The sequence below is a fragment of the Mandrillus leucophaeus genome, unplaced genomic scaffold, assembly GCF_000951045.1.
Source record: "Mandrillus leucophaeus isolate KB7577 unplaced genomic scaffold, Mleu.le_1.0 Scaffold176, whole genome shotgun sequence".
Taxonomy (NCBI): Eukaryota; Metazoa; Chordata; class Mammalia; order Primates; family Cercopithecidae; genus Mandrillus; species Mandrillus leucophaeus.
Genome location: NW_012101765.1, coordinates 3,106,782 through 3,122,179, shown reverse-complemented (window position 1 = coordinate 3,122,179; position 15,398 = coordinate 3,106,782). Strand labels below are relative to the sequence as shown.

The window sequence follows — 15,398 nt, the reverse complement described above, 5'->3', positions numbered from 1 at the left end:
AGAGTCACTGACCTTCGCAGTAAACATAGGATAGTCTTTAACAGAAAACAACTTTGCAAATAAAACAGCTATTTTGCTAGAACTAGAAATAGTACTGCTTAAAAAGTTAGTCTCAGAATACCAATCAGTTCTGAGACAATCAGTTACAAAAGTGTGGCAGGGGGAACCTTGAACAAATCTGTACATTTGATATGGGGGAAAATGGTCAGAGCGCTGGCAAGTGTGCATTTTTGAAGGTTCAAAGCACTATCATAGAGAGAATACAGATCTAAACATGTTATGCATAAAACCACATATTCTGATTAATTTAACTATAAAATGCCAAGCAAAGACAGCAGATTTATTATATAGAACAAACACCATCTGCACCACCTTAAATCATTGCTGCAGATATATTTCTAGGAAAAAAATACACCTGAACGATTCTCAAGCCTAGATTCTAAGACACTAAAGTATTAACTAAATAGGATTCCAAACAGACCCAGAGAAAGTTACTGCATAATTATTTAAATATTTATTTAAATGTACTGAGTTCAGAAAAATAAATATAATAACACATAAACACGGTTTACAAATTCATGTCACCATTTTCCTGTGCTCCATGATTTCTTCAATTTGGCTACATACATTGGGCCCCAGGCTTTGCCCTTATCTGGAATCACTAAGAGCCCACATTCCTGGCCAGTGGGAGAAAATGTGAAGTCGTGGGAGCAAGTCCTTGCTATTCCTTTAATGTCCATAGGCATGATGTTACTGTGGGAGTTTAAAATTTCACTGATCACATCTTGATTTTCTGCCTTGGAAAGTGTGCATGTAGAGTATACAAGTATCCCTCCAGGACGTAAGGCCTTAATTGCAGACCTGTGTACAATCCGAAAAATGTGAAAGATCAGTTAAGTATATTAGAAAGAAACCTGGGGGTCTGAGAGAAAAGATTACATAGTTAAAACTAAGTAACTTTACTCTGACTTACACTGCAATTACTTTGGATGTTTTCTAGTCTTTTTTCTAGTCTTTTTTTTTTTTTTTTTGAGACAGAGTCTAACTTTGTCACTCAGGCTGGAGTGCAGTGGCACGATCTTGGCTCATTGTAATGACCGCCTCCCAGGTTCAAGTGATTCTCCTGCCTCAGGCTCCCAAGTAGCTGAGATTACAGGTGGCTGCCACCATGCCCAGCTAATTTTTGTACTTTTTGTAGAGACAAGGTTTCACCATGTTGGTCAGGCTGGTCTTGAACTCCTGATCTCAAGTGATCTCCCGCTTTGGTCTCCCAAAGTGTTGAGATTACAAGCATGAGTCACTGTGCCCAACCTCTGATCTTACACCTATTTCCTTCTAACTTATCGCTGCATGACTTGGAAAATGATAATCAGACCAATCAACATGGAAAAGATAGAGAGAGTAGGTTAGACTGGTTGATTGTTTTGTTATTCAAAAAGTAGGAAAATGAGGGTAGAGAACAGAATAATGAGTTTGTCTTTAAATCGATGGGAGTAAAAATAAAAACAAAGCATACATACAAAAGCATACATAAGAAGTCATTGATTCCATACTTCCATATATTGCAATTTGGGCAACCAGGTAAAAAGTTGGAAGGTTTTTATCTAAGAAAGCTGAATAAACTATTTGGGAAGACTCCTAAGGCAACCACTATGAGTTTCAGAACTCAAATCAAAGATCTCTGCATTCTACCATGAAGAGAGCCTATGGAGTAACAGTCAGCTCTTCAGAAAGTTGTATCACCAGATAATAGGTCTCGTCCTTAAAATACACCTCTAGGACTTTTATTGTCTCATTATTAAATAAAAATGCATAACCAAGGATTGTTACATAATTAAGGATCAGAAATGCTTAAGCAATATGTAAGAGAAAGAACAAAATAAACAATAATGACGCAGGAAGAAACAAAAAATTCAGGGAACAAAAGAGAAATATGATCTCTTAAACGCAGATAGATCAGCAAAGATACAATATCCATAAAACAATAACAGAATGCCATGAAAAAGAATCAAGAAGAGAGTTCTCAGAAACTAAATATATGGTTACCAAAATAAAGAATATTCTGTAGAAGTATTTGGAAGTTAAGATTGAAGAAACCTCTCCACAAAAAGGAGAACAGTAACAGACTGACTGAAAATGAGACAAGGTGGATCAATTACATAGGTTCAAAATCCAACTAATAGGATTACTAGAAAGATAATATATTCATTATTATTTATTGACCATCTATTATATGCTGAGCATCGTTCTAGGTAGTAAGTATATCTCAATAGAGAGAACAATAGTAAAAAATCTTTCACCTCATAAAACTTACATTCTAGCTGGGGGAGATAGAATATAAAAAATTAAGTATGTTTTGAATTAAACTGTGTCTCTGCAAAATTCCTTTGTCGAAGTCCTAACCCCTAGTGCCTTAGAAGGTGACTATATTTACAGACAGGGTCTATAAAGAAGTAATTAAGTTAAAAGTAGTTCATTAAAGTGGGCCCTAATGGGATATGACTGGGATCCTTTAAGAAGAGGACATTTGGTCACAGAATTACAGGGGAGGACCATATAAAGCAGACACAGGGAGAAGACAGCCATCTACCAGCCATGAAGAAAATCTCAGACGAAACAAATCTTGCTGATGTCTTAATCTCAAACTTCTGGCGTCCAAAACTGTGATAAAATAAACTTCTAGGCCAGGTGCGGTGGCTCACGCCTGTAATCCTAGCACTTTGGGAGGCCGAGGCAGGTGGATCACCTGAGGTCAGGAGTTCGAGACCAGCCTGAACAACATGGCGAAACCAGCCTGGCCAACATAGCGAAACCAGCCAGGTTGGTAGTGGACGACTGTAATCCCACCTACTTGGGAGGATGAGATAGGAGAATCACTTGAACTCAGGAGGCAGGTTATAGTGCTCAGGTTATAGTGAGCCGAGATCGTAACACTTCACTCTAGCCTGGGTGAAAGAGCGAGACTCCATCAAAAAAAAAAAGAAAGAAAAGAAAAGAAAAAAATAAACAAAATAAAAAATAAACTTCTATTGTTTAAGCCACACAGTCTGTGGTATTTTGTTATGGCAACTCTAGCAAACTAATATAAATATATACACACATACATAAACATACACATATACAAAGATAAACATATACACATATACATACATACACACATATATGTACGGGTTTGCACATATTTTTTACGTAGTATGCAATTTAGTGATAGATAACTATGAAGAAAATAAAAGCAGGATAAAAGAATTAGGAGTGCTTGGATGAGAGGAATTACAATTTTAAATGGGACAGTTAGAACAGGTTGCCATTTTAGAAAGTGACATTTGAACAAAGTTCTGAGGAGGTAAGGGAGTGAGCCAAGCAGATATCTGAGAGAAGAGCTTTCCATATCAAAGGAATAGCCAGTGAAAAGACGTTCAGGCATGTTCAAGGAAAGAGGACGTCAGTGTGGCTGGAGCAAGCTGAGCCAGGGGTGGTAATTTGACATGAGATTACAGCGTTAAGAGGAGGGGATGGAGAGGGTCTTGATGAAAACTGTCAAAACTTCACCTTTATAATGAATAAAAAACACCCACACTCAGATCCATCATTGTTAAATTTTTGAATTTCAAGAACAAAGAGAAGGTGTTTAATGCCTCCAAAGAGAAAAACAGGTCACCCATCAAGAGCCCAGGAATCAGACTGGTATCAGTGGAGAAATACATTCCAAATCCTAGGAAAAAGCAATTTAAAGTGAATCCTATTTGCAGCCAACTCATAAAATAAATATGTAGCAACAATACAGAAACTTGCAGATATCTGATGACTCGGAAATTTTAATTCTAGCAAAATGAGGAGATAAAGCAAGAAAGAGGAGAAATGTGATTCAGAAAAGAGTGGATGCAACACAGAAGAGCAGGGAAGGGCGTGGAGCCTCGGAGTAAGAGCTGTGTGGGAGTCTGGAAAAAGAGGGAGCTCTCCAGAAGGAAGGGAGAAGGGAGAGAAGAAAAAGAGATGAAATGACTGAAAACTGAGAAAAACTTGAAGATTTAGTATACATAATTGGGAGGGAAAGGGAGAGATGAATTTTCTCATCTATTTGATTCTAGGAAGAATGTTTCAGTAGTATTCTGCTCATGAGATCGAACCAAGAGAGAAGGAATTTTAATTCTAACATATTATTCCATTATGCAGTGTACAATATTTACAGAATTAAACAATATACACCATATATGGGTCTTTTCAATGTTCAGAATTACTGCAAAGACCAATCTTAGTAATGTTACAGAATAGATTTTAAGGTCTCAGAAGGAATATGATCAACCTTGACAATATGAAAGCACAGCTGTAAGATACTGGGAAGTAGAAGGGAGGGAGAAATGGAAGGCAGGGTGGGTGTGTAAGTGTTCTTATTTTATAAAAACAAAAGCCAAAAGATATTTCCCTCTAATTATTACTTTTTAAAGAATAAAGATAAATTAAAAAAGATAATAAAGGTGTGATGTGTTTTTACGAGAACTTTCCCCCACTAATAGAACAAGAAATGTAGGTCTAAGTGTACGGTACTAAGTTTCAGAGCCGACAGGGAGAAACTGAGTACAGCATGAGATTGCAGGGTGCAGGGTAGTGTGAGGAGGGAAGGGTGGTATAAGTGACATAAATCCTTGCAATAGCGCAGTAGTTAATGTCTAATTTTTTGATAATTTTAGAAAATGAATAAACATATTATTTAGAGATTTGGGGGTGACCTGAAAAATGAATTAGGAACAGAAATCATCAGAAGTAATTGCCTCTGAGGAGTCAGACTGGAGGAAGAGAAGAAGGAGTTGCACGAGAACATTCCTTTTCACTAGGAGCTCATTTGTAGTTTAATTTTTTACCCATCTGATTTATTTCTGTAATACAAATTAAAGTGGAGATTTGACAAAAGAATAAATATCAGAGCTTTTGCCATGGAGGTCACTTATATGTTTTTTTGTTTTTGCTTTTGTTTTTTGAGATGGAGTCTCACTCTTGTTGCCAAGGCTGGAGTGCAGTGGTGCGATCTTGGCTCACTGCAACCTCCGCCTCCCCAGTTCAAGCGATTCTCCTGCCTCAGCCTCCTGAGTAGCTGGGATTACAGGCACCCGCCACCATGCCCGGTTAATTTTTGTACTTTTAGTAGAGATGGGGTTTCACCATGTTGGCCAGGCTGGTCTCGAACTTCTGACCTCAGGTGATCCACATGCCTTGGCCTCCCAAAGTGCTGGGACTACAGGCGTGAGCCATCACACCTGGCCAGTTATATGTATTTTTAAAAATTTTGACTGGTAAGGGATAACCTCTCTAAAAAAGGTATTCCCTGAGGTTCCAGATAACTAAAATTTTATGGTATCCAGGACTTCTATATCTCTCATGTATTCATTTATTGATTAAAGAGATCTTTTGGGGGTTCCTACCACTGAGGGTCTTCTCACACTTCGGTGCTTGCTGTTAGTCTCTAAAAAAACTTTTTATGTGTTTCTTCTCCTTATGATTCACTGCCCTCTAAATATTCCCCATGCAAACAAAAAAGGCTCCTATCTAGATGCTGGAGATGTGAACTGCTAAAGGGACAATACATATCCTGTGGTAGGAAGAATGATAACCCTTCAATGATAACCACATCCTAATCCCCAAAACCTGTAAGCAAGCCATTTTACATGGCAAAAGGCTATGTGCAGATGTGACTAAATTAAGGATCCCGAAATGGGGAGAATATCCTGGATTATCCGAGTAGGCCCGATGTCATCACAAAGGTCCTTATCATTGAAAGAGGGAGGCAGAGAGTTGGTGAAGATGTGATTACGGAAGTCCAGGTTGAACTGACAGGATTGCTGGCCTAGGGCAAAGAGCCCAGGTATGTGGGCTGCTTCTGAAGGCTGGAAAAGGTAAGCAAACAGATTTTCCCTTAGCACCTCCAGGAGGAACACATCTCTGCCAGCACCTTGATATTAGTCCCACATGGCTCATTTTGGACTTCTGACCTCCAGAAGCACAAAGGTAACAAATCTGTGCTATTTTAAGCCATTAAATTTGTGGTAAATTGTTACAGCAGCAATAGGAAACAAGTAATACACATCTAATGATGGCATTGTTTTCTTTTTTTTGTTTTTACAGCAACACACTAAGGCAAAGGCCAATTTACTAAGTGAAGTTGTAACTACACTCATTTTGGATCATTTTCTACTAACTATAGCAATACGTATAAGACTTTCTTTAAAAATGTTAGATTATTAAAAGGGTATAACCACTATAGAAAACAATATGACAGCTCCTCAAAAACTTGAAAATAAAGTTATTATGTGCTCCAGCAATTCCACTTCTGGGTATATTCCCAAAACAAATGAAAGCAGGGTCTTAAAGAGATATTTGCACCCATGTTCAAAGCAGCATTATTCACAATGGCCAAAAGATAGAAGCAACTCAAGTGTCCATCAGCGGATTAACTGCCAAGCAAAATGTGTAGATAGATACATAGATATGATGAAATATTATTCAGCATTAAGAAGGAAGAAAACTCTGACAGATGCTATAACATGGGTTAACCCTGAGAACATTATGCTAAGTGAAATAAGCCAGTCACAATAAACAAATATCACATGATTCCACTTACATGAGGTATCCACAATAGTCAAATTCATAGAGACAGAAAGTAGAATGGTGGTTGCCAGGGGCTAAGAAGTGAAGGGAATGAAGAGTTAGTGCTTAATGGATATCGACTTTCAGTTTTGAAAGATGAAAACAGTTCTGGAGATTGGTAGTACGACAATGTGAATGCACTTAACACTATTGAACTGTACACTCAAAAATGGTTAAGACAGCACATTTTATGTTATGTATTTTACAACAATTAAAAATAAAGAAATACACAATAAAAATGTTAGATTATCGTGGATATAGGCAGTATTTGAATTCAGATATTTCCAACCTCCCATTAAAATGACGATTTTGGTCTTAGTTCCACAATTAGCAACGCCGATGCTTAATCAAGTAAGTATGATTCTTTCTCATTAAAGCTATACAAAAGTACATAGAAGCCTCATAATTTACAAACAATATGTTCCTGGCTTAACGCAAATTTAAATTAATTTCTATAATGTTGCCAATGTTGACTGATTTTTCTGCTTAGCTTTCGACATTCATAATTTATCTTTCTAAAATTAGGTTGGTATAACTTAACTGCCCGCATTATTTTCTAAGTGAGAAAATTGTATGTGGTAACACAAAGGCTTTTTAAAACAAATTGGGTTAATCTCAAAACCATAAGGCAAATGTTAGGGATTCCTGGCAAATGGTCTTACTGTTTTGCTACTGCTGCTTGCTGTGTAAATATTATTTTAATCCTTTTGCTTTCAGTAGTCATGTATCTTAAAACTATCAGAAATTTGTATTCAAAGATAAAGGAAGGCAGGCAATCAGGAAAAACTCACTCCCAGGATTTATAGCTAAGATTTTTCTACTCTGAGAATTATCTTATGCCATAGATCGGGGTCCCCAATCCCTGGGCCTCCAGACAAATCCCAGTCTGTGACCTATTAGGAACCCAGCTGCACCGCAGGAGGTGAGTGGTGGGTGAGCGGGAATCACCACCTGAGCTCCGGAATCGAACTAATGCCTGATGATCTGAGGTGGAACAGTTTAATCCTGAAACCACCTCCCTGTTCCTCTGCCCCAGAGCCACACATGCCATTTTTCTCATGAACTGAACCAGACCATGTTGTGGCCTCCCACTGCTTTTGCAGAAAGTATAAAACTATCTCTATAATTACAATTTATCATTACACACTATAGTTTCTGTTAAGGCAAGAACATACAACAACTTTATAATCAGACAAATTCAATGATTTAAAAAGCAATATTTCTGGTCTTCGTTTTTCAATCAAAATTAAAAGATGTATTTTACAATATACTAAGCAAAAATTAGCACACTCCTAAAATGTAAGTACCTTAAATATACAGGGCCCTGTCCACTAAAATAATGTCTGGGATAAATCATCTGCTTCCATAACAATTTACACACATTTTGAAGTAATTATTATCACAAGAAACAAGTACAAGAAACAGGTTTCATCCAAACCATAAACAGAGGACTGTATATGTATTTTTACAACAGTTAGATGGTAGGATGTGAGAAGGGCTGTTTGGGGGAGAAAAATGATTCACTCAAAACAAAAGAAAGATATTGCTTAATAGGTCTTAACAAGCCCACTAACAAATTTTAAATTCTGGAGGTGGCAAAACATTTAGAAACTAGAAAGACTTGAATAATACTAATAAACTTTGGCAAAGCTGTGGTACTGACCACATAAAAAGACAAGTCAGGATTAGAGAAAAAAGAAGAAAAAAAAAGGTTAGGTTTGGGATCTGATAAAAGGCAAAAGGGTTCTCTATGCTTGTGTAAATGTCTTTAGCATGCAAGTTATTATTTTTTTTTTAAATAAAAGGAAGGAAAACTAAACAGCCAGCCAAGCAACATCCATTTTTGCATAATAGTATAGTATCCTCTATTAACCTCTCTAAATGTGCCATGGCCCCTCGGCTCCTCAATGATCCTGTATCATGGTTTAACAAGATCCTGAGTAACGTCATATTATTCACTCACGCTAACCACTAACTATAATGCATGAAATTATTACAAACCAAGCTGTATTAAGACTGGTATTATTCATCATTGAATTCTAATGATAACAGTAAACTTTCTAATCATATTTAAGTAGAAGTCAGAAAAATGTCATGACTAACAACAGTAGAAGCAAAAGCATTATTTGATCAGATTAAGTAGAATGCTAACCTAGTACTCTAAAATGGAAACTAGTAAACATTATCTTGGGTTTTCCATATTCTTTAATATAAAATGCCCAATTATAATGCAGAGCTGGAGAAGTACTTTTTTAAAAATTGACATATCATAATTGTAGATAATCTGAAGGCATATGTGTTATTTTCATACACGTTTACAATGTAGAATGATCAAATCAGGGTAATTAGGAAATCTATCACCACAAACATTTATCTTTTCTTTATCTTGGGAGCATTACAATTATTCTCTTTTAGCTACTTTGAAATATACATTAAATTATTGTTAACTACAATTTCCTTACTGTACTATCAAATCCTAGAATTTATACCTTCTACCTAACTGTATTTTTGTACCCATTAACCAACTTCTCTTTATTGGAGGAAGTACTTCTAAAGGAAGCAGAATTGTGACATAATATAATCCCTCTATCATTACTCTGAAACACACATATTCCCTTCAGAAGTCTCCTACAAAAGTGCTGATCAGGTTTAAACTCTACTTGAAATATGAGGTAAGATTCTCTCTTGCAACCCTGCTGTAGGAAACAAAGGTGATCTTGATTAATTTTATAGCATATAATACAATGGTCTGCTGCACAATGAAGGTAAGAAAAAAAGAAAAAAGGATATAGTAGAAAATGATTTTACCCCAAGTACTACTAAAAGAGAAAGAAAGATGGCCTCCTTGCCACGGAATGTATACCAGATAACCTGTTACTATATGGCAGATATCAGGTATATAACTTTCCCCAAATCTTCCCTTGTCTTTCAGTGTATCGTGGAACAGGCTGAAATGCACTTTGTGTTTGAACCACCTAGTTAATGAAGCTGCTGAAAACAAAACAATACACAGTTTTTAAAAAGAAACCATTAAATAGAATATAATGTTAAACTTCCCTCATTTGTGAACAGAAACTCCTCAATAGATTTTTGACAATTCACAGAATACACTCAAGTGGCACTTCAGGTCTATCTCTTATACTCTGTTGTGAATCTAAAAAGCTCTGCAACCTACAGGTTTTTAAAAATTAAGTTGTGAGGCCGGGTGCGGTGACTCACGCCTGTAATCCCATCACTTTGGGAGGCCAAAGGGGGTGGATCACTTGAGGTCAGGAGTTCAAGACCAGCCTGGCCAACATGGTGAAATCTCATCTCTACCAAAAATATGAGAAATTAGCTGAGTGTGGCGGCGTGTGCCTGTAACCCCAGCTACTCGGGAGGCTGAGGCAGGAGAATCACTTGAACTCAGGAGGCGGAGGTTGCAGTGAGCCGAGATCGTGCCACGGCACTCCAGCCTAGGTGATAGAGACTCTGTCTCAAAAAAAAAAAAAAGTTGTGGCAGATTCATTTGGGTTAAAAATCTGACTTAAACCCATGTAAGGCTATTTATGGCCAAGACTTATCTCATGTGGTATAACTATTCATATGTCTTGCTGAAAAAATATTAATATGTTTCATTATGGAGTATTGTTCCAGACGCTCCTGTGGAAAGGAGGTTAGACCACGTACTAAGTATGTACTATATTACTTCTTTAAAATCCAAACAAATTCTGAATTCTGAAACACATCTGCCATTAAATAAGATTTTCGGCTTGTATTTTAGATCCAAATGAATTATACTGTAAAACTATATACAATATCTTCTGTAAATATGCATGTATGAAAAAACTAGTTAGTATGATAAAACTAGTTAACCACATAGTTATCCAGTTAAAGCTTAATTCTAATTACTTGTTGCAAGTAAATCATTTAAACGTTAACTTTTAAAAGCATCAGGTGGGCACATCTACTAATAAGTGGTCTATACGCAGGAGTCCACCAGCGTTTTCTAAGGAAAACTGGATTGTTTCGTGTTCTCAAGACTCCAAGGATTCCTTCTTTCACTCCCTCAGAAAATGTTTGATCTGCGTGTCTGTATTTTAAAGAAACTGTAAAATCAATAATAAACTCATTTTTTTAAGGCATTCATTTTGTCTTTCCCAAAGTTTAATGATTTGCCTTTCACTGAAGTTCTCCATCCTTGAAAGTCTGCTTAGAGGAAAATAGAGAATCATGCCTCAAGAGCCTTTTAAGAAACTGGCTTAAAACAAGGTGAGAATGTGTTGCTTCTCTAGCACAAGACAGACCACCTTTACCTTCCCAGACTAATCTACATAGGCTTCTAACTAAAGGAGAGTAAGAAAGGAAGATAAAAGAAAAATTATTCCTTGACTGAAATACCTTAAAGAAAAACATGTATTATCTTAATTATAGCATAAGTTCAATGACCTTGAAAAACTAAAACAAAACAAAACAAAACCCAAAATGTCTTGAAACACAGTTATCAAAGTTCCAAAGGAGAGTGTTTCAAAACGTAACCAAAATTTAAACCACGATGCAGGATGTCCTATTTTTTCCCTTGGTAAATATCTGAGTTTCAAACAGAGAATGTTAATTTTATAAATAGCTATTAAAACATACTAACACATTTTTAAAAATATAAATTCCCTTTCTAGGATCTATTCTTTTGGTGCTTGATTAGAAAATTTGGCATTCTGATGGGAGGGTCAGTGTTAATTAGATCACTGTATTCAACTGTTTTCTGCATTTAAAAAGGGCTGAGCCAAAAATGCAGAAAAGAACAATCAGCACAGCAACAGTGCCATCTTTTGACCGAAACAAGAGTGATTTTCCCTCTTTCATTAATTCTTCACCACTTATCACCAGGAGATAAACAAATTCCTTTTATGTCATCGCTGTAACAAGTTTGAAGTCACAATCACTGTCCTGCCTACAGTTTCTGGTACAGAAGTAAAAGAATCATACATGTCTGTGCTCCTGAAAAATTAAGATTATAGCCCCCAAATACTATGATTAATATATTTATTCCTCATCTTTATTCATGTCCCTTCCTTCGCCATTAGAGTATCAAGGCAATAGTACCATTCCATTGGAAGCAAATATAAGTAAAGGATGCCACAATATTAGCAAGCTTTGCCTTCTCAGAAATCTAGCATTATACATTTTTTAAAACCAAGTCGCATTGTAGGAATTTAAAAAATTTAAAATAAGCATAGGAACATAAATCCTGCAATTGGTCCATCATAACCATTTAATATTCAATTAATATTTCAGAAAGCCAATGAGACTACCTTATAAAGCTATTTGCAACATATGTAGAAAAGAAAAACAGTTATATAATTAATAATGTGAAAAATGTAGGAAAACTACAGACAGTCTTTTTATTTCACTGCCCAAATGACAGTTTTAAGTCCAAAACTGAAAAGGTGAGATGCTTCCAGAGAACACTGGACACATTGTACATATTCCTCTGTGAGGAAATTGTTACATTTTCTTTAAACTAGAATAGAGCAGTAAGGAAAAAAAAAAGAAGAAGAAGAAACCGTGTCCTTTGCAGCAACATGGATGCAGCTGGAAACCACTATCCTAAATGAATTAATGTAGGGACAGAAAACCAAGTATCGCATGTTCTCAATTATAAATGGGAGCTAAACATTGTGTACTCATAGGCATAAAAATGGCAGTAATAGACACTGGGAACTACTAGAAAAGAGAGGACAGAAGGGGGGTAAGGGTGGAAAAACTATTTGATGCTATGCTCCCTACCTGGATGATGGGATCAATCAAATCCCAAACCTCAGCATCACGCAACACATCCGTGTAACAAACCTGCATATGTACCCCCTGAATCTAAAATACAAGAAATTATTTTAAAAAAATAAGTAAACAAAATAGAAAGACTCTACCTGAATAAAAGAGAACAGAATGTGGATTTGGTCCAGAAATCAAACAAGATGCTGACTCCTATGTTAACTGAGTGTAGGACACGTGATCAGCTTAATTAATAACATTAACCTTATGTTTACCTGGTGCTCTAGTTAAAGAGTGCTTCACAGACAGAGTTTTAATAAAACCTTATGAGGTGAGATGTACAAGGTATATAGTCTGACCAGATTTATCAAATTGAGGGTCACAAAGACTCTGATTTGCCTGAAGTGACACAGCTAATAAATGCAGCACGAAGACTGCCACTCAAATCTAAGACCGCAAACTTCATCACTGCTATGTGCCCTGAAGCAAATATTACGACTGCTAAAATAAGTTTGGAATTTGGGGCAATAAGACATAGGACACCACATGCATTCATTCTATCGTCCCAATTGTCTCAAATACCCATTGAAGGTAAAAAATAACTATATACCTCCAGGCACTTTTAACATAAAGAAAGTAGAATTAATAGGTCTTAAGCAATGACCTGAGAATCTGAGCTACCAGTCCTTTCATAGAGCATACAACCTCCACCTATTAAAGTGCTGCTGTACAGCATTATGATGAGGTGATTGAAAGCACACACTTCACACTGAGACATAATTTGAAACTTTTCATCACAGATTGCCATTTAAATGATAGTTGTGTTCAATTTTAACATATTAGACTCAATGTAGAAACTCAATCTTGGTAGTTATTCCAAATAACTTGGTAATTCATTTAACAATACTTTGTTTGTACAACTCTAAAAGGTAGATAAAAATACTGTTTTCCTCAGAAGCTTGACTCAGCAAGAAAATAAGTAGACAAACAGCCTGTACTAAAAAGTCTATTTTCAGCCTTCATTTACCTGATTCTGCCATTAATCCTCAATTTCCTGAAACTTTCTTCTGATCTGGCTTCCTGGATGCTATTTTTCCTTTGTTCATCTTCTATTTCTCTGAAGTCCCCCTTTAGCCTCCGCCTCCCCATCCGCCTTTCCTCTTTTTCCTGTCCCTTAAATATCAGTCTGCCCTAGAACTTTATCCTTCATTTCCTTTTTTAACCTGACATTAAATGTTTTATATGTTACCTTATTCAATCTTTCAATTAAGTTCTGAGGCATGAATTATTATTCTTACTTTGCAAACGAGAAAACTAAGGCAAGACAGTTATTTGCACAAAATTTCTCAGGAAATGTCCAAACCAGGATTAAAATCCAGGCAATCTAGTTCTATAACTCATACTTTTAATGGCAGTTATCCCCTCCCATTCATTATGTAAGGGCTTTGTCAACTACTTGATTATTGTAAAATCTTTCAAATTGACTTTCTTGCTTAAGGGTTTGGTTATTTTCGGGCTGGGCACGGTGGCTCATGCCTGTAATCCCAGCCCAGGTGGGCGGATCACGGGGCCAGGAGTTCAAGACCATCCTGGCTAACACGGTGAAACCCCATCTCTACTAAAAATACAAAAAAATTAGCTGGGCGTGATGGCAGGCGCCTGTAGCCCCAGCTACTCGGGAGGCTGAGGCAGGAGAGTGGCGTGAACCCGGGAGGCGGAGCTTGCAGTGAGCCCAGATCACGCCATTGCTCTCCAGCCTGGTCTAGAGAGCAAGACTCCATCTCAAAAAAAAAAAAAAGAATTTGGTTATTCTCTTTGCATCTTCCAGCATTACCTGATCAAGGAATTTCCAACTTGTAGCAGACACCTCTATTCCTCAGCGTCTGTTCTCATTTCCTTCCGTAGTAATGGGATTTTTAATTGGGTACAGCCAAGACTAATTTCCTAAACTGCCTTGTAATAACCACAATCATATGACTAAGTCTGGCCCATGAGACGTGAGTGGAAGTAATGTTGAATCATGCTTTTTCTCCTTCCTACTAGTTGCAATGCAGATTAAACAGCAAGAACTGGGATAGTCACCCTGGATTGTGAGGCTGAAGATTGGGCCTGGATCCCTGAGGATTCTGGAGTCTGGTCATCTACTGATTACCTAGACAACCCTGGGAAGCCTCCTCAGACTCTTACTTATTTAAGTCCCTATTATTTTGAGTATCTTTCTCTCTCTGTTATATTAGAAGAAAAACTGTCTTAACTAATACTGAATTTGCTACCACGTGGAGTTGTAGCAGAATCTAAGTATAGAACTGCCTCAATAAACAGGCAATAGAGGGCAAGGTCACCGAAACTACAGGTTAGAAAGCCAGTATGATGGCTAGATTAATTTAGGTTCAACTTGGCTGAACCATGATATTCAGATATTTGGTCTAGTATTATTCTGGGTGTGTCTGTGAGGGTGTTTTTAGATGAGAGTAATATTTGAATTGTTAGACTGAGTAAAGCAGATGGCCCTCCATAATGTGGGTGAGCTTCATACAGTCAGCTGAAGAACTGAGGAGAACAAAAGACTGACCTCCCTGGAACAAGATGGAATTCTCCAGCAGATGGCCTGTGCACTTGACCTGCCATGTTGACTCTTCCCTGGGTCTCCAGGTTCTAGCGCATCCAGCAAATTTGGGACTTAGCCTTCATAGCTGTATAAGCCAATTCCTTAAATCTCCCTCTCTCTCTCTCTCTCTCTCTCTCTCTCTCTCAATAGAAAGACAGACAGACAGTGGTCCCATGAGATTATAATTTCCTTTTAACTAGGTGAATGAGCTTGTATTCACTTAGAAAAAAAGTGAATAAAAATGGTCTCTTCACCTAGACCCACTTCAGAGCTCAGTCTTTGAAACTTTTTCGTTGATTCTCCATGGAATATCTCCCTATTCTGTTTTTCCCAAGCAATAAATTTTTAGCTGCTTGAAAACAGGGTTTGTGTTGCATTCATTCTGTATTTTTTACATACA

General features: G+C 37.0%; 1 protein-coding gene across 1 annotated transcript in view; it reads right to left on the bottom strand.

The window, feature by feature from the left end:
- Positions 1 to 277: 277 nt before the first annotated feature.
- NSUN3 (NOP2/Sun domain family, member 3) overlaps positions 278 to 15,398 on the bottom strand; it is a 61,729-nt gene continuing 46,608 nt past the window's right edge. Inside the window, exon 6 of the mRNA XM_011977274.1 lies at positions 278 to 861. Within this exon, the coding sequence (XP_011832664.1) occupies positions 582 to 861 (280 nt within the window). The 3' untranslated portion in view covers positions 278 to 581. The remainder of the gene's footprint in view (positions 862 to 15,398) is intronic.